Source organism: Populus trichocarpa, chromosome 13, assembly GCF_000002775.5.
Source record: "Populus trichocarpa isolate Nisqually-1 chromosome 13, P.trichocarpa_v4.1, whole genome shotgun sequence".
Taxonomy (NCBI): domain Eukaryota; kingdom Viridiplantae; phylum Streptophyta; class Magnoliopsida; order Malpighiales; family Salicaceae; genus Populus; species Populus trichocarpa.
In genome coordinates, this window is record NC_037297.2 from 1,399,265 (window position 1) to 1,418,289 (window position 19,025).

General features: G+C 33.2%; 3 protein-coding genes across 6 annotated transcripts; 2 read left to right on the plus strand and 1 right to left on the minus strand.

The window, feature by feature from the left end:
* Positions 1-2,520: 2,520 nt before the first annotated feature.
* Positions 2,521-5,887, plus strand: LOC7473286 (F-box protein At1g55000). 2 transcript variants are annotated; one of them, XM_024583335.2, is made up of 3 exons: positions 2,521-3,194; positions 4,957-5,354; positions 5,490-5,887. In XM_024583335.2, the coding sequence occupies exons 1-2, from the start codon at positions 2,559-2,561 to the stop codon at positions 5,323-5,325; spliced, it is 1,005 nt and encodes a 334-aa protein (XP_024439103.2). In that variant the 5' UTR covers positions 2,521-2,558; the 3' UTR covers positions 5,326-5,354; positions 5,490-5,887. The 2 variants fall into 2 exon arrangements, with proteins under 2 accessions (XP_024439103.2, XP_002319011.4); XM_002318975.4 differs by having other exon boundaries at positions 4,957-5,887.
* A 593-nt stretch (positions 5,888-6,480) lies between these two features.
* On the minus strand, positions 6,481-11,278 carry LOC7473287 (vacuole membrane protein KMS1). Its single transcript, XM_002319505.4, has 8 exons — positions 11,032-11,278; positions 10,455-10,657; positions 10,060-10,138; positions 9,160-9,459; positions 8,206-8,366; positions 7,695-7,811; positions 7,340-7,516; positions 6,481-6,940 (listed from the first exon to the last, which is right to left on the minus strand). Exons 1-8 carry the CDS (start codon positions 11,081-11,083, stop codon positions 6,755-6,757), a joined length of 1,275 nt encoding a protein of 424 aa, XP_002319541.2. The 5' UTR covers positions 11,084-11,278; the 3' UTR covers positions 6,481-6,754.
* Positions 11,279-12,709: 1,431 nt separating this feature from the next.
* LOC7481759 (nicotinamide/nicotinic acid mononucleotide adenylyltransferase) lies at positions 12,710-16,980 on the plus strand. Of its 3 annotated transcripts, none has more exons than XM_002318977.4 (2): positions 12,710-12,874; positions 16,031-16,980. In XM_002318977.4, exon 2 carries the CDS (start codon positions 16,036-16,038, stop codon positions 16,753-16,755), a length of 720 nt encoding a protein of 239 aa, XP_002319013.1. In that variant the 5' UTR covers positions 12,710-12,874; positions 16,031-16,035; the 3' UTR covers positions 16,756-16,980. The 3 variants fall into 3 exon arrangements, with proteins under 3 accessions (XP_002319013.1, XP_024439873.1, XP_024439872.1); XM_024584105.2 differs by lacking the exon at positions 12,710-12,874 and adding an exon at positions 12,881-15,439; XM_024584104.2 differs by lacking the exon at positions 12,710-12,874 and adding an exon at positions 12,881-13,053.
* The last annotated feature ends 2,045 nt before the right edge of the window (positions 16,981-19,025 follow it).

The window sequence follows — 19,025 nt, forward strand, 5'->3', positions numbered from 1 at the left end:
GACCACGTTTCAGGGAGAAGATAAGTCAAATTCCATATCAGTCAACAATCACAGATTGCCTCTGCAAATCTTCTACATGAATTCAAATTTTCTAATCTTGTTGGGGAGAAAGATGCAGATAAGAGGCAAGAAAGTGCTTTCAAGCAAATCTCATCACCCAGAAGCTCGGTACCATCTCGAATCTGCCCAGAAATTTATCTTAGGATTGTTCTTTCAATTTGATTCTCTGAAAACTTTTTATTTTTTTTAATTTCTTTTAATTACATCCTTATCATCGAATCTTGGAACTTTGAAAATTCAATAAAAGATATTCTGTCATTGGACTTCCATCAATTCACCATTATCCCAATTTTGGTGTATTGCAGAAAGAGTAGACTAGTCGTAGAGACACCCACGCAATGCACAAATTCTTTGCTGATTTCTGTGAAATGCTTTGCGTCCGATGCAATAGCAATATCTTTTATTTTATTTTAAATTAACACTGTTTATTAAAAACAAATTGGCAACACCTTGTCTTTTTAGTCTATTTGGCAATGTAATTGCGGATACTTTTCAAATAATTTTTTGTGCCGAAATATATGTCAATAATATTTTTTTATTTTTAAAAATTATTTTTCACATCAACACATCAAAATGATTCAAAAGATACAAAATATATTAAATTTTAATATAAAAAATTTGAATTTTTTGATAACACGGTTTACACCACATTTCCAAACAGTGTAGTGGTTTGAAATGTTGCCTTCCATTATTGCTGGCAACGAAAGAATTAAAATTCAGAATGATTCTCGAGTGGAATCACAAAGAAAATTTTAATGATGACATAGTTATTTTTATTTTTGGTTAGTTAGTGTTTAATGACAAATAATATTGTTTAGAGTTTTAATTTAGGAGTAATTTAGGGTTTCATAAATGCCCTTTGGATTGAGAAATTCGAGACTTATTGGCACTGTTTATTGGGCTATTGGGCTCTTGGAGGTATTAATTATTAAGGTTTTTTTACATGGTACATTAGTTATTATTAAATTAATTAGAGATAAATATATTTTTTTATATTTTAAAACACTGTGAAAATAATGAAATATTTTTAAAAATAAAATTTTCAATACCAGTGTTTAGGGTAATTTAATATTTTTCAAAATAGTTTTTTTGTTATTGTCATGCATGATGAATGGTCATTTTGTATTTGGTCAAATATAAAACAAAATAAAAAACACAGTGAAACAATCAAAGCGCTCATTGGAAATATAGAAAAATAAAATTGGTTTTAAGAGTTTTTTTTATCTTCTAACAAAGCTTTTTTTTTTTTCGGGTAAACTTAGAGGCAAATGAGTCTTTTCATAGAGAAAATTTTTTTTTAAAAAAAGATTGGGGCATATATGGCATATTCGCAAGCGTGTGTGGCGCGTCCCAGTATCTAAAAATATCATTTAGTCATGTTGTTGGAAGTATTGTTGTGCCTTCTTCCTAGTGGTGTAACATTAGTTGACGTTGGTGGTCCAGTTTATCGCATGTGAGTTTTTTTTTTTTATTCTTTTCTCCTCCTTAAAAATTATAGTTTGACCTTTTTTGTCATTAGTATTTCTACTTCAATCTTTATTTTTTTATTTTTATTTTTTTTCTTGACTCTTTTATAAAAGTTTTATTTGTTTTAAATTTCATCATTCAACCTCAATTTATAAAATATTATATTCTTCAATCTGATTCTTATTCTTTTATTTTTTTATAGGCATTTTGTTGAATTGATTTTTTTTTAATTTCACCATTCAATCAAAAAACTATTTTTTATTTTTTTTTATTTTGATCCTTATTCTGTTGATTGTTTTTTTTTAGTCTTTTTGTTCAATTAATTTTTCCTTTCAATTACATGCTTCAATAAAAAAGAATTATTTTGTATTTAAATTTTGATTCTTATTTTTTTAATTCTTATTTTTTTAGTTTGGATCCTTTTGTGTAATCAATATTTTTTTTTCAAGTTAATCATTTAATATTTAATTGATTGAGAATTGAATTTCATGATTTTTACTTATTGACACAGGTTTGAAATGTTAACACATATTAACATCGTTTGTTTTTACTTATTTTCTTTTCAGTTTTGTGATTTTTTATGTTTTCTTTTCTACTCCACTGATTATTTTTTATAGTGCTTTTGTATAATTAAATTTTTTTTTAATTTTATTTCTCAACACGTAATTAATTAGGAATTGAGTTTTATGATTTTTCTAAATAGAGTGCTGTGAGTCTAATGATTCGGGGTTATAAATTTAAAAAATTAACAAGAGTTAATAAATTTTAATATTTTATAATTTTCTTTATTTTTTTAGAAATAATTATAATCTTTTAATCTGAATAAAAATTTAAATGGATTTTTCAAGTTGGCTTCGTCCTAATTATCGAGACTACACATGTTTGCATGCTAACGCGGCACAGTGCGGCTACGATACACCTAAAAATCCAGTCTCACGTGCCAAATGACCACCCCTGTCCTCAGGCCCTCCCTCGATAAAAATAGCATCGCACAGCATGATAATCAAAACAACACGGCTTTGTTTTGACCGATGGATGGCACGGACTCCCTTTTCTACTATTACCCTCTTCCCAAAAAGAAGCCCCCGGTTTCTCCCTCTCCCTGCCCAACTGACCATCATATCCCAACCACCATCACTAACGCCAACACCGACACAACTACAACCAAAACCACCACAGCAACCACCAAAAACGCCACCATCAACAACAACAACAACAACAAAAACTCATTTCCCTTTTACAAACCAATAGAAATTAAAGAGAGAGATTTTCTCTTCAATTACAACCCTTTTCACAAACACAAGGCTGCTCCCACATCTTCCTCTCTCGATTCACCCCCCACCAATACCAAAACCACCAAGAAAATGGACTCACACGTGCTTCTTGAAGTCTTCACTTGCAGGGATACACTAATTATGATCTTACGAAAGCTTGGAGCTCGAGACTTGGCACGTGCAAGCTGTGTTTGCAAGCTGTGGAGAGATATGGCTTCTGGTGATGAGATTGTGAGGCCTGCTTTTATGGAACCATGGAAGTTGAAGGATATTGTGGGGAAGCCCGTGTCTGGAAGTTTTTGGAGAGATAGTGGGATTTGGAAGTTTGCTATTTCACATAAGATTGTTAAAGGGGATTCTGTTGCTAGTCTTGCTGTTAAGTATTCTGTTCAGGTAATCAACAAAGTTGGAAACTTTTTGGTTCTTGGTTAATGGTTTTCTTGTTACATCTTTGTTTTTGTTTGTAGATTTGGAAGTAAAGAAAGGTTGGTTTTTGGTATGTGGGTATCTTGGGATATGCTTTTTTTGTTTGTAGATTTGGATAAAGTAGATATTGTGGTTTTCTGGCATGGTTGCGAATTGCGATACGATTCTCGTCTTTGTAGAATTGGAAAAGTTTTTTTTTTTTTTGGTATATGGGAAATGAGGTTTTTGTGATATGATTGCTTTTTTGCTAGTTTTTAGTTGTGGTCAGGTAATTGAGAAATGGGATTGGAAAGTTTTGGCTTTTTCCCTTTGCCTTTACTCGTTTTCATTTGGTTTATTGAAAGGGGAGAATTGTGGGGTTTTAATAGATATGAAGTATAGGGAGTTTGTTACACACACACACATGTTAGTAATTTGGTATTGGGGGTTTTGGACGAGTTAGCTGGTGATAGCATTGTTTTGGGTTTTGTTTCCGAGATTTTGATATGTAACTTCAAAGAAATTTAAGGGATAGATGATGGTGATATTTAGGTGGATTTATGGGGAATTAGCATGGATGGTAGATGAAGTTGGGCAAATCATAATAAGCAAACTTGTGTTTTAGGGGTTGGTTTCTGTAGATCAATATAATAAGAAGTTAAAAGATAACGGGCTCATTAAAAGGGGGGTTAGATAGGCATCCTTGATTGCCTTTTTTTGAAAATTAATTGATGTTTTGCAAAGAGTTGGAGAGTTGGATAGATATGTTAATCATCATAGTAGTCAAAGCAATTGGTACCATGAAAGTTGCTATCACAGTATCTCCTCCATTTTGCACGTGATTTTGCACATGATTGGTTTTGCTATCGAAGAATTTACTCTTTGCAATGAGATTTGTTTCGAGAGCAGTATTTATTTATTTATTTTTATCAAATCGATTAACATGTAAAGGGATGAGAGTTGGAACCGGTTATTGGTTTCCTAGAGCAGTATATTTTTCATTAAAAGGATATGTAAAGGGATGATATTTTCCTGATTAGGATGCGAGGATTTGCAGCTTATATTTTATTGGGTCAAGACTATCTGTATTAGAATGAAAGTAAGGGTTCAAGAGGTTGATCTGCATATCAACCAAGTAAATTACAAATTCTATGTAGAAGCAATGAACAGAACATGTCATTTACAAAGGCACAAGGGGTAACAAGCTCAGTGATACCACTTATTTGACGAACCTGGCCATTATACTGTTCACACCTTTCTTGTTTTGTTGGTAAAGGTGCTGGTGGCTTACTCATGGCTTAATGGTTGAGTGGTTGCCAGTGAGTAAACAGGATAAGAAGGATTAGGGTTGATACTGATTTTACATAAAGGCCATGCCATATCACTCGGTTAAAGCAGATTTAAGCCCATCTTTTGATTATGGTAAGCAGCGATAACAGTGAAACCTTTGTATCAACTGAAAGATAAACTATAATTTGCAATGAAAATCTCATGTAATGCCCACTAGAAGTTTGTACTGCATCGTATTGGTTATGTTCATCTTTCTAGATAGATGATGAGTAAATTATCCTGTAAAAAGGTTCAAGCTGGACTAAATCCAGTGCATCACTACATTCTATTGCCCCTAATGAGTCTGAGTAGCTATTTTTTTCTAGACTAAAATGCCAACTTTGCAAAATACCATTTCTTTTATTTGTTTCTTGGTTGAACAATGTGATATGAGCTTCAGATATTTTCTTTGTTTACACAGGTCATGGATATAAAACGGATAAATAACATGACGAGTGACCATGGCATAAATTCAAGGGAGAGGTTGTTGATCCCCATAATCAATCCAAACCTTCTCATAAATGAGACATGCTACATAGAGTTGGATATCCATGCGAAAAGAGAAGTGGCAGTATTATATCCAGAAGGCAAGCCTGATGAAAAGCTAATGTCAAAGGGATCATCCTCTGACCATGGCAAAAGAAGGGTTATCGATTCCTTGAAGAGAAGCATGCAAGTTGATGATGGAACTGCTCAATACTACTGGTCTATTTCAAATGGTGACCCTCGAGCTGCACTCACAGAATTTTCAGCAGACCTTAGGTGGGAGAGGGATGCAGGGCTGGGCTAGCTGGAAATATGAAACACACAGTGCACCTAGTAAGTACTGCTCTGAATCAAATTCCTTCCATATATGGTTTGGGATTTTCCATAACCTGTATAATGTAAACAAACTCCAAGTTGTTACCATCATTTTCATCTTTCCCTGGGATATTTTCTCTTCAATTCAATCAGATGACGATGTTAAAGCTTCTGTTGTGCCTATGCTGTAGCCAACTTCCACAGTTTTGGCTTTCCTTTTCTCAACTGTGTAATGATCCCTCGAGCTTCATATGCTCGGATCCTAGAACCGAGTTCGTAATGTTGGATCTCCACCTGCCTAATGCTGGTCTTGTATGGATATATATTCTCATGACATGAGAAATGAATTTGTCCAAATTTATATGCGAGATGTCGAAGGAGTTCATAGTCATATCTTCTGAAGTGCTGCTTTACTGTGAGACTGTAATATTGTCTGAAACACCAATTCGTCAAAAACCATCATCAATTTCATTTGTAAGGATGGTTTTCTTTGTTTGTCCATGTAAAATACCTTGTTTTGCCAATGTATTACTACGTTTTTTTGGATTGTATTCAACACTGTTGTTTTATTATCATTTAACAACTCTTTCAATCATAGTTATACAATCTAATCCGGAGGTGACTAGGGTTGCATGTTTGCAGGACAAGCAGGTTAATTCAAGTTATGATTTTTTATTTTTTTTAAAAATCTTTGAAACGATGTAAATATTAGGCTTTAAACCCCTTTGTCTCTCATCTTGACAAATATGGTTTTTAAATCATTTTATGATGTTTTTTTCAAAGGAGTTCAAATTGAGTCCCTAGGTAAACAAGTTATGAGGTTGACCTGTCGGACTGGACAAGGCTTAATAGTTCTTGAATCATTTTATATGTTATTTTCGAAAGAGTTCAAATTGAGGTTTTGTATAGTTGGAAAAAAAATAAAAATTCGAAAGATATTTGCTGTTGTTGATTGACCACGACGAACGTTGAGGCTCTAAAGATACATGGTGATATTGTGATGGAAGGTCTTTGATAAACACAAGTTCGTCTAGATTTGTAACCTTGAGAATTACCAGTAGTTAAGGATTACTAATTCAAGTAAATATATTTTTAGTTTCCCAAGTCCAATCATTTGTTGTTTTTTAAAATACTTGAATTCAACTTTATAAAACAAGACCCCTGGAATTTTTTAGATAATTTTCTAGAAGTAATAGTGTTCTCTCAAGTTTAGTGTTTCACTGAGTAATTGAAAGATACTATTGGCAATGACACCCTGACAAACCTAGTGTGCCCTTTATGTTTCCTTCTATCGTGGTTTTGTATGCTTGTGACAGATATAAAATTTTCTGCCACCACAGTTAAAATGACCACATGAAAAAGAGAAATATATGCTGTTGAATAAGTAAAAATAAGCTTCTGCGAGCTGGTGCAGACGCTCAAGTGTTTTTGGATGAGGAAGGGCTTGATGCAGAAGAGGATTTGGCCAATGTCAGCTCTTTTTCGTGCCGTTCCTTCAGAAAGCTCTGGGCAGTCTCTCTCACAATCTTGAAGAAGAAGCTGATGAGCATGAGCCATATGACAGTGTTCCATATCGAAGCAAATGAGAAGTCCCATTTCTTCACCTAAGAAATTAAAAGAAAGTACCTTAGTGCTCATTAGAACAAGCACACATCAAGGGAGTCCTGGAGGCGCATAAAATACATATCTAAGCATTGCATCTCGAAACACCTCTAGGTAAAGAGCATTTTCAGACTATATGCAACTCTTTGAGCATGTATCTATAGATTACACGGGCACACATGTGCAGGCTCAAACACATGGTGAATTAAGGTATTTCATGATTACATGTGCAAGCAAGCTTCTGCAATCGAGAATATACATTCATAGCAATGATTTGAAATTTTTGAAATCAAGGAATAGAATCAGAATCCATTCTTTGATAAATGATACCAATGCCAAAAGTACAACGGCAGCCAATGTAGGCAAATGTGTGTTCTGATTCTATAGTTCAGTCATATTACCTCAACGTTTGAGACTGGAGGTGTTGGTGCCATATACTTGTTTCTAATAATTTGTAGTTTTGCAATGAGTTTTGGCAGGACCGTGGCAAGTCCAGGAACAAAGCTGAGCATTCGAATCAGCTCATTTTCTATTAAGTCAAGGAGTTGATGGTTGCATACTGAGATGATGAAAGCTGTCTGCAATATAATAAAGACAACATAACCAATGTCAACCAATGATCAATATAAATTGAACCAAAAGAATTTTCACAAAAAATTGAGAACCTGCAGCAACCAATTGGAGATGGTCCAGTGTGTTTGCATAAGTAACATGTGCATCATATCATGTAGCAGGAGAAAATAGAGCTTTGCGAACCTGAATGTGTGTTTTGATGATTGCCTTTCCTATCAATGTTGCGAGGAAGAACTTCCAAAATGGAACTCCAAATTGCCCACACAAGATACCAGCAAGGTCAAAAAGAGGATTTGGCACCTGCAGTAAACCATTTAATTGCAAATTGCAAATTCAACTAGAGTGTTGATGGTGCTAACCATAAGATCGTTGATCAAAAAAGAATTTTTCATGAAAAAAATATAACCAGAATTTGACATCTGCGTTTGAGAAAGAATAGGGAGTGCAGGTATGAATAGTTGCAACAGCCAGCATGGGACCAACATAGACAAGAAAAAACAAAAGATAGTTGCTACATTTATGCAAGTAGATAATTCTGTCATACTTCCTAACTTCCTCTACAATGACAAAGAAAATTACTTGATGAGTTAAATCAGGCAGAATAACTGCAGTTGCAAATCTTGTGCTAGAAAAGGAAATCATTATTATGATTCACAAGGTCTCATCACAAAATAGAAAGAGAGAAAAAAATTACCGAAGCAAGGACTAAAATTGAGAAGAAGTTCAGATACTGTGAATGTGAAAGGAGCCAGTTTTTAATCTGTTTCATGTGAGTGGCCATGACTGTGTTATGATCTTCTGCTGAAAAAGACTCGAATTCTTTCATGACTTCCAGCTTGCTACCTGACATGCTAGCTGCACACACATTTCAAGATAAAACTAAATTAATTAGAATCACATAGCAGTGAAATGAGTAATACTGCTATATTGTAGCAACAAAAAAATGACAACGCAATTCATGTCAAGCAATTCAGACGACAGAAAAATGTTGTCAGGGACTGAATTCCCTTCACTTGCAGTACTAAGAGACCCACAGGAAGAGACTAATTCAATGGTGACCATTAATATACAAATTCAATGGACTCGCGTGATGAAACACCTTAGGTCCAAAGCCACCCCAACAATTTCCAACCAATCAAAATCAACTTCTCAACGAGCTATAATTTTCCCAAATCATTCTTCTAATAATGTTATGTGCACAACCTCTCAACACAAAGGCATACTTGTTTATAAAATCGCTCATAAATCTTAAATTCACACAGCAACAGGTATCACTGCACATGGATCCAAGTCAAACTTATCACTTTGGGCACTTAAGCAAGCAAGAAGAAAAGACCAATCCATTTCAATATTTGTAATAACTTAAACTTCAATAGTTGTAATAACTTGAGCATTATCATAGTTGTAGGAAATAAAGAGCAATCCCCAAGAAAATTTAATATGTTTCCACGGGTCAAAGAATCCTTGGAACAATCCAAGTGGCACTTGAAATCCACAAGCACAAATTTAGTTTATATTCTGTTAAGAAAATTCCAGCATCTAGGATATGTGTGTGCGTGTGTACAGAACACACACAGACGTGCAAAGGCCTTTCCAGGAAAATGGTTGTCCAAGACATTAACATAAAGACATGATTCAGAATAGTCACCAGCTCTTGATATGAAATATGGAGGAAGCTCCCCAAGTGCAGTTCCGATCCCCCACAAAACAGCCTCAAGTTGAATCTGAGGCAAAATGCTGGTCAGTGGAATTCTCGAGCCTTCTAATGATGAATACATTGGAGGTCCAAATGCAGTGCAGTTTCTGTCCAGCCATGAAGGACCGCTGTATAGTTGAATCGTATCATATACAGAACTTTTTATATCAACTCGACCACATTGTACAGCTTTAATTGTAAATAGAGCAATATGTGGGCCTAAATACAGAACAAATGTATGCAGACCAGATCCTGCAGAGAAGAAAAGGTTCAAAATTTCGAAAACTTTCCATGTAAAATCACTTATCAAATGAATCAGGACCATATTAGAAAACGAGACAAGAATCCATTCTGTGGGAGCATTTGTTTGCTTAATCTGAGTGAGAACTGAGATTATTGGCCACAAATCCCTTGGAAAATGTCTAAAGGTTTCTTTATGGTACATGCTATTTAAGTAGCTTAAATATAGCACATAGATGAGTCTGAACTCCGAAGCTCACGTCTTTGAAACTTCATGTATATTATCATCTTTAGCTGATGATCATTAGTCTGTACCAACCTAAGGTTTTCTTTTCAAGTATAAGAGTCAAACTTGAATGCATTTAGTGTCAGATTCCTATCTTGATTTGCTATTTTTCCATGCAACATTTTTGTAACCTGTAAACCTATGGCAGCAAGTTCCTTTCCATGTGTTTCAACTTCACAAAAAATTGTATGCATGAATTGAAATGCTCAACATAAATTTGAGATAAACCTTCATTCAAAAGTATGAAATATAATCCCTGCAAAACATCTGGAAAAATTCATTGAAGAAACAGCAAATAAGATAGAAAACATGAGCAATTCTTTTACCTAGACCAATTGATGATGCTACACCAAGTGCCAACCACCAGAGTCCAAATCGAAGATAATTAACAACTTCATGGACATGCTGCAGTATCATCAAGGACTTGAAATCAGAATAAGAAAACAGCCTTTTAGTTTCAACTTGAAAGCAAAAAAAATGGAAGCATTTTACGAATGGGGAAATAAGCTTAAATCTGCAAGTAACAAAATCCACAATAAAAACCCACCAACCAAATAATACTTTCTAACAACACCAACAATCCATTTTAACATTTTCAGCAAACTTATCACCGCTAGTTTTTTTTTTCTTCCAAAGAATACACATATGGGTATCAATTACTCAATAAAAATCACAAAAATCTACAAAAAAAAAAAAAAAAAGTAAGGCAATAACACGTTACCTCTTGATAAGGGCTACCAGTGGTGATGACAAGAATCCCAATACTTCCTATAAAGGCACTTATCAGAAGCAAAAGCCAACCACTTTTTGCAAACAATCTCTGGAGACATTGAACTATAGCCAATACAAAATATGTCAGGGTCTTTATAGGCTGTGTTGCTAGTGTTAGATTCTCTAATTCCTGTCTTTGTTTCTCTCTGATTCCTGCAAAACATAAACAGTTTTAAAAATAGACCTTTAACTCACAATGTAACAAAATAAAATAAAATAAAAGGTCAAAAGCCCTTTATAAGTTTCTTAATTCCCTAAACCTTACGTTAACATAAAATCCTTTAATTCAATTATGAAAATATAAAACAAAATTCGGAAAACCCATTTTTAAGTTTCTTAATTTCCATCATTACCGCATGAAGCTCACTCTAAAAAACCACACAAAAAAAAGTCAGTTCTCAAAAACCCAGAAAAAAAATACTAACAAAGAAATGTAGTTTTTCTCTTTTCCTCCTCATTCCCATTAATTTTCTAGTGAATCTACCAAGCAGATATTTACTACGAAAAAAGTAACAGTCTTTACTTACTAGAAATTGACAAGTCGTTGATGTACTGTTGCTGTGTTTTTGGGGTCTCCATTGCTTGAAGAAGAGAAGAGAATATCAGTCAAATGCTCTATCTTTCTTTCTCTTTCACCCTTTCTAAACCAGAACAAAAAATTCGATACCCTTTAAATTCTACGTGCTGTCGTCCTGAGTGTATAAAGACAGGGAAAGAAAGAGCGCCTCGAGAAGCAAAAAAATGGATTGTATTGGAAAAGGATCCAGCCGAAGGAATTTTTTTAAAGAAGAAAGCAATTTCCACGTGAAGGAGACAGCGACAGAGACAGGACAGGGCCTGGAGAACCAGGAAGGACCCCATGATGGCATCGCTACAAGGATTATTATTATTTACGTTGCTGCACGTTACACTCTTTTTTGAGGAAGTCTCAACTCTCAACTGTGCTTGTTGTTTTTATTTAAAAATATATTAAAATAATATATTTTTAATTTTAAAAAATTATTTTTTAAACATATCAAAATATAAAAAAATATAGAAAAATAATTTTTTTATAAAATAATTTTTTTAAAAATAAGACTTTAACCGCAGTTTCCAAATATACATTCAACAAAAGTGCCACAGTTAAATTTTAAGAATGCAGTTTGAAATCAATTCTCATGTTATTTTTTCAAATGTTGTTGAGAAAAGAGATAAATATATAGATATTTTATATAATCTAGTTTTAATATTATTTTTTTATTTTAAGTATATTTAGTGCTTGATTTTTAATTTATTTTTGTGTTATTTCTAAATGTTTTTTTTTAATTTTAGTGTATTTAGTCATTATTTTTAATTGATTTTTATGTCATTTTTAAATATTAAATTTCATTTCCATTCTTGAGTTTCAAAATAGTTATAAATATAATATTCACTAAAACTTCTAAATTAAATTTAAAATGTTTTTAAACAACTTTTTTATGTAGCTTATGGTTACTGTATTGAAATAAAAAAAATATAAATAATAGAGAAAATATAGATTGGTCCAAGCCAATGCAAAAATAAAAATATTTATTATCATAATTTTAAAATCCAATTCGGGGGTTGATTTAGGTTTTTGACCAAGTCATACTGGGTTAATCATTTTTTTATTTGTTTTTCTTAAACCTGAATTGATATAGATCTTAGATTAATATTATTAGAGCAGTCCAAGTTTTATAATTAAAGTTATTATAATATTATTAATTTCAACACTCGATATAAATTAAAGTAAATAAATTAATATCCAATTATATTTTTTTAAAATATATAAGTTTGATAATAAAATATAATAATAGTAAAATAGATTTTTCATGTTTTGTCTTCCATAATCCAATATGATATACTCATTATCAAATATAATTTTATCTTCATTTTCTTTTAATCAAGAATTTCATAAAGTTAAAAGTTGATATCTTATTGAATTTAACTAGAAATATATAGCATAAGCGGTGAACTAAGTTTAACACCTATGACTCTAATATGAGTATTAAGTTTTATTTTTAAATAATGATGATATATTCAGAATAATTTAAATAATTTTCTTAAATCGTAACCATAAAATTAAAAATAAAAAAATCAAAGAAAAAAAGTAATCTGACTAATCTCTTGATGCACAAGTCACTCTCTTTTTTATTAGTGAAAGCAGCAATCTTGCATTAAAAAAAATCTAAATTAAAAAAAAAAAAAAACAGATTGAAACTTGCACTCAAACGTTCTATCATAGTAGTAAGAACGAAAGAGAGAGGCAAACTCCCTTGTTACATCAACTCTCTCTCACGGTCTCTCTCACCCCTCATTCACGCATTCTTCACTTTTCTTGCGTGCGGCAAATTCTGACACTCTTTTCACAAGGTATCGTTACTACTACATCTTGGATTCTCTTTCATGTTCTAAATCTAATTTTTTTGCAGGGAACCCATCAAACCGTGAACATTTTCTTACACATTTATGCAAAGTTAGACTCAAAATACACGTATTTTTGTGTTGAAGACTTTGGTTTTCATGTGGGTTTTTGATTTAAATGGGAGCTGGTAGGTTATTACCCTCCTTGTCTCTGCTAAATTTGGTTTAGCTTTAGTTTTTTTTTTCTTTTCAAATTTAGCAAATTCAACCAGGAAAAGGGTCTTTTTGCTGTCAAGTAAAAGTTTGAGGAGACTTGAGTAGTACTTTATGTTATCCAGAATTGCTTTAATTTTGTTTATTTTTAATCAACTGGGACAGATAGAAATTATAGGATTTTGTCAAACGTAGAAGATGTGACTGGAATGTGAAAAAAGGAATGTTTTTTTTTTTTTGGTGAAAGAAGAGAGCAAGAAGATATGTGGATATTGATGTTAATGATTCTTTTGCACCGATTTATTGTTTTAGAGTGGCAACTTAAGTTGCTGGGACAGGATTTAATTTGTTGGCTGCAATCGTATAACAATGAAGGGGAGGTTTTGAGGTATTAAGAGGTATTGGCAAAATTTCTGGTTGGCAATGTATGTGAATGGAGAAGATTGTGTAAGGATTTTGTTTCAAGGAAAGGGAGATAGTGAGTTAAATCTGTCGGTTTTTTGCAGTTTTGTTTCTTAATATGCTTATAAGTGGTCTTTATTCACACATCATAGGGCATGCATGCAAGCTTTTTGTGGAATCTAAACTTAAACATTTTCCCTCTCTAAGCTTCTACCGTTCTGCATATTCATTTATTATCATTATCAGCATCAACATCAAAACCGAAGGTATATTACTATGTTTCTGATTTTTTTTTAATGTGTTTGTTCTTCTTCTTCGAGGTCTATGCTATCTTAAATCTGTTGGTTTTAGGATACCCACTCGAACCTAGATTTATTTTGTTACACATATATAAACACTTGGACACAAAGACACTTGCTTTGAGATGGGTTTTATTTATTTATTTATTTTTATTTAGATGGTTTTTCATGCAAGGAGCTAGGAGATTGTTGGAACATTGTGTCTTCTAAGGTTTGTTTGAAGTTTTAGTCTTTAGTTATGTAGAATAGTTATTTCTCTTAGCAAAAAGTCTTTTTGCAGGCAAGGAAAGTTTGAAGAGAGGTAATATTTTTCAGGGGTAAGAAGTACTTTATGTTACTAGAATTTCCTTATTTTGGGTTATTTTTTATATTGAACTTTTGGGATGTGATAAAATTAGAGGAAGGAGTTTGGAAAGTGTGGAAAATGTGATTGAGAAAAGGAATGGGTTTGTTGTGAAAAAAGAGAGTAAGAAAATTTGCAATATATGGATACAAATATCGTGGAACGAAGAGTTTCTTTGCATTGGTTTAATAGTTTAGACTTTATGGTGGCAATTAAGTTGCAGGTATAGGATTTTGGTGGTCGCAATCATATTTCAGAGAATGAGAAGTTTCTGGACACAATGAGAGTGGCAAACAGTTCTGGTTGGTTGTGCTTCAAAAGGAAGAAAACAGTGTGTGGCAAGGATGGCAAGATTTTGTTAGAAGTTTTGTTTCTCTATTTTCCTTAAAGTGATGTTTATTCAGGCTTCACGTAATTAACATACTATGAAGATTATGCTAGGGCTTAGTAGGGCATGCTCCAAGCTTTCTTTTATAGAAATCTAAACTCAAAGTTCTCTGGATTTCATTGAGAGCTTGGCAGCTAATGGTGACAAGAGAACTAGGGAGGATCAGAGGAGGAAAATAAGAATGTATCAAAGAAGCAAAAGCTGGATAAATCTATGGAGGAGGAGCAATTTGTGAGGTTTAAAAAGATGAAAAAACAGGAGGAGGTGGGTCCTGTTAGGTTGGGTCCAAAGACTTTTGTTTCAGCAGTGGAGATGTTCGATTTTTTCTACAATTTCCTTCATTTTTGGCCTCCCAATCTTAATGTCAACAAGTTTGAGCACATGGTTCTAGTGGAGTTGCTTATGCAGGATCATTTGGAGCCTGAAAAAAAGATTGGTTGTGGGATCCAAGCTTTCCAACTCCGTTTTCGTCCAATGTGGAAGACACGGTGCATCTTCCTCATTTGGGATGATGAGTTTGTTGATGATTTCAGTTTCTGGAAGCGCACGGATAATATTCTTCCCCTGCCTGAGGACATGAGAATAAAATCTGATGCCAGCCTATCTTCAGGTGGTGGTAAGAGTCGCAAAAGGAAAGGTGGTGGTGTGAGAATAGGTGAACACAACCATGGAAGAGGTGGTAAATCAAGAAACTGAATCATTGTCTTTGATTTACCTGGGGTGAGAGGTTTCAAAATGAGGGTTCCTTGTCTTCAACTTTCCATTGTCTGCACGTTGATGTGATTATATAAACAGATTCCATATGGCATTTAGTAGCCTCAGTTTGTTACTCATGAGAGATTAACAAGTTTAAATCTGGACCATCCTTTGTATGTCGATAAACTCTTTTGATTTACTCAACTAAGGAATTTCAACTGAATTTCATCCAGGTATTGCAAATTGCTCAGCTCTGTGTGTGTGCACTTCTATGCCTCTAGCTCCTTCACTCTTTCCCATTCTGAATGAAAATAATGATGTATGCAGTCTCGTGTGTTTTACCATGTGAATAAACATGACATGATGGCTTTTGTGAATTTTAACTTGCTCCTATGCATACTCTGGTCCTTCATTGTCACGTTGGTCTTATTCAATGTGAATCATTGCCATTTAACTCCCAACACACATACATATGCATGCATACATGTGCTTCAGACCTTTTGAGTTGGTCCTGTTGTAATGATCTAGTTATGTGATTCACATGATTACTTGCTAAAGTTAACCTTTGTCCATATTTCACTGATTGCCTCAAGCTAATGTGTTATTCAGATATTGCACAGTTTGTAATTATTGTACATCTTGGATGGATTTATATTTATGAACGTGATGTGAATTTTCCAACTTTGGAATGGGAAATCTCCAACTAGTCTATGCTCAGCTTCTGCTGCGTCATCTGAGTGCTTCTTTACTGTGAGGCTTTGCATAATCGTAAGCATGTTATCGAGAATGAGGTGCACTAATGCTTGTTTGCCACTGTCATTCAGATATCATGGATCCTCAATTGCCAATGGAAAAGGTATCTTTTGGCTTAAATTCTACTGAGGAAAATAACAAGATAAATGTAGTTCTTGTGGCAACTGGCAGTTTCAATCCTCCAACTTTTATGCACCTGCGATTGTTTGAGCTGGCAAGGGATGCATTGCAATCAGAGGGATACCATGTCATTGCAGCCTACATGTCACCTGTCAATGATGCATACAAGAAAGCAGGCCTCATTTCTGGGGAACATAGGTTGCAGATGTGCAGCTTAGCCTGTGAAACTTCTGATTTCGTAATGGTTGATCAATGGGAGGTAAACCAAAGCACTTACCAACGTACTTTGACTATTTTGCAAAGAGTCGAGAGTTCATTTACTAATGGTATGAAAATGTCCAGAGAATCCCTTAAAGTCATGCTTGTTTGTGGTTCTGATTTACTCCAGTCCTTTAGTATTCCTGGTTTTTGGAACCGTGATCATGTAAGAACCATATGCAGCAACTATGGTGTGGTTTGCATTCGCAGAGAAGGGCAAGATATTAAGAAGATTGTATCTGATGATGAAATTTTGAATGAAAACAAGGGTAATGTCAAAGTTACAGATGATCTTGTACCAAACCAGATCAGTTCAACGCGAGTGAGGGAATGCATTTCAAGAGGGTTGTCCATAAAGTACTTAACTGCAGATGGAGTGATTGATTACATTAGAGAAAAAGGTTTGTACCTGAACTAAGATAAGAAAAAAGATGATTTCTAATCATAGTCAAAGCCTTCTGCATCAACCATATTTCTCTACGTATTTTAAACAGTCAGAATTTACTTAATGAAGCACCGCAACATGAAACTATATACTTGTTTGCATCTTTCGTTTATTCTAACTCATTTATATCTAGATGATTCTTTTCTTCTGAATCCTTTTGAAATACAAAGAATGATCTCTCGTCGATCTTTTCTGCTATCTTCGAGCTGGGGATGTGCTTTTCTATTTTATGAAAGGCTCCTTTGTATCATCAAACTTCGGTTCATGCCATTCCTGAATTCTTTGCTATTAAAATGAGTTCATCAGAATGCATTGGTTTATTCCTCGAGCAACTATGACGAGTTCGGTACTATGAAATAAGTTAAAGCCCATAATTCAATTGCTTGCGCTGAATTCTCTACTGCGATATGATCACCTTAAGATCTGCATTCTCGAGGCAACTCATTCATCAATCTGGATTTAGATGACTTCAAAGCGTTCTCTTTTCCTGGTTAAGTTTTGGACAAGAAACAAGTTACTTGTGCTGAATGACCTTGCAAGAGTTCATGGATTCAAGAACAAGGAACAAGGGATTCTATGATATATGTCTAAAGAGAATTGTATGTATCCCAAGCAACACAAGACTAGACCCATATAGACCAGCACCATGTTGTCTTGGGGTGGGTTATCCCCGATCAACTTTCTGCTATATTTATATTTTATCTATTATTTTAATTTTGAGTATCTCTTATTTAAATATTATTTATAATTTAATATAAAATATAAAATAATATATATATTTAATCGAGTTGAGTTCGTTAATATTTATGTCCTATTTATTACTCATCAACAAAAGTAATTATAAGAAGTTCTATACACTTATATCAATTCGAGCCGATATCCATCTAGGATGAATTTGATAGTGTAGTTGCGGTTATTTTTTATTCGGAAATGTATCAAAATAATTTTTTTTTATTTTTTTAAAATTATTTTTGATATCAGCGCATCAAAATGATCTAAAAATACCAAGAAAATATTATTTTGAAGCAAAGAAAAAATTAATAAAATTTAAATTTTTTCAAAAACATTTTTGAAACAAAAAAATAAACAGGGTCCGAACCGGATGGAAACCTGAATTTTATTTTGCAAATATTTTTTAAGAGAAATGTACGGAATGAGAGGGTTTGCAAGGGATATATGAGAGTTTTTTTAGCAACTTATAGAATCATTAACACCCAGATTGAGATATTAAGGAAAGAATGGTTAAGTTTTATAATTTTTTACCTCATTTTTCTTTTTTTTAACTTTTTTTTTTAATGTAATTTCAAATCCATCATTTATATTGGAAGTAAAAATTTAAAAAAGTACATGGCTTATATTTATAATTAAATACAATTTAATAATTGTAAAATTAAACTTACCTAGCCTTCAATTCCCCTCCCCTCCCCTCCCCTCCCCTTACCAAACCAAACACACCATAAATGGATTGCCCAATTCTCAATTTCACCCCACGAAAGAAAATGTTGTCAACTGGGTCCTTAACATTCCAGATATTTCACATACAGATAGATAAGCAGAAATAACAATGTCGATGACAACCGTAAAAAAAATAAAAATAAAAAATTCAAAGTCCCCTCATTGCTAGTTAAAGCAAGAAATAGTTGTTGCAGTGGTATGCTGCTGAATTGTTCACACCCATAGATTTATTGCTAGAAGAGCATTTATAATAACTTAAATGTTTGAAAGCTGGCAACGTTTATCTATAATTGTAATTTTTTTTGTTTTTATCTGGTTATTCTTGCATCCTTTTAAAGGATGAGATTAATCTCGTTCGGAGTTTGTAGCTGCCCCTTCCAATAAGTATATTTCCTGGAAATCGAACTTGTGTTTTTACTCTTATAAGGATATAACAATGCCTTAACCGCTATACCAACACTTCATTGATTTATAATTGTATTTGAATGTATTTTAAATATTTATTCTACTTGAAAAATTATTAAATTAAATTTTTTAGTTTATATGTGTTAATATTAAAAATAAAAAAAATAAAAAAATTATTTTAATATAATTTTAAAAGCATCCGACAGTAGAATGAACATAAATTTACCACCACAGGCCCGAAGTAGTTGCATCATTAAATTTCGTACAGGTAGATGAGCATTAAGACAAAAAAAAAAAAAAAGGGTGAAACATGTGCTTGTTTGCTATCTTGTTTGTGTGATCGAAATCAGCATGCCGTGTTATAAAAAAAAACTCAGTCTATT

Coding starts and splice junctions, on each gene's coding strand:
- LOC7473286 (XM_002318975.4), top strand. CDS start 2,559: ATGGATGGCACGGACTCCCTTTTCTACTATTACCCTCTTCCCAAAAAG. Junction 3,195..4,956: donor CTGTTAAGTATTCTGTTCAG/GTAATCAACAAA, acceptor TTGTTTACACAG/GTCATGGATATAAAACGGAT.
- LOC7473287 (XM_002319505.4), bottom strand. CDS start 11,083: ATGGAGACCCCAAAAACACAGCAACAGTACATCAACGACTTGTCAATT. Junction 10,658..11,031: donor CAACGACTTGTCAATTTCTA/GTAAGTAAAGAC, acceptor TATGTTTTGCAG/GAATCAGAGAGAAACAAAGA. Junction 10,139..10,454: donor CTGGTAGCCCTTATCAAGAG/GTAACGTGTTAT, acceptor ATGATACTGCAG/CATGTCCATGAAGTTGTTAA.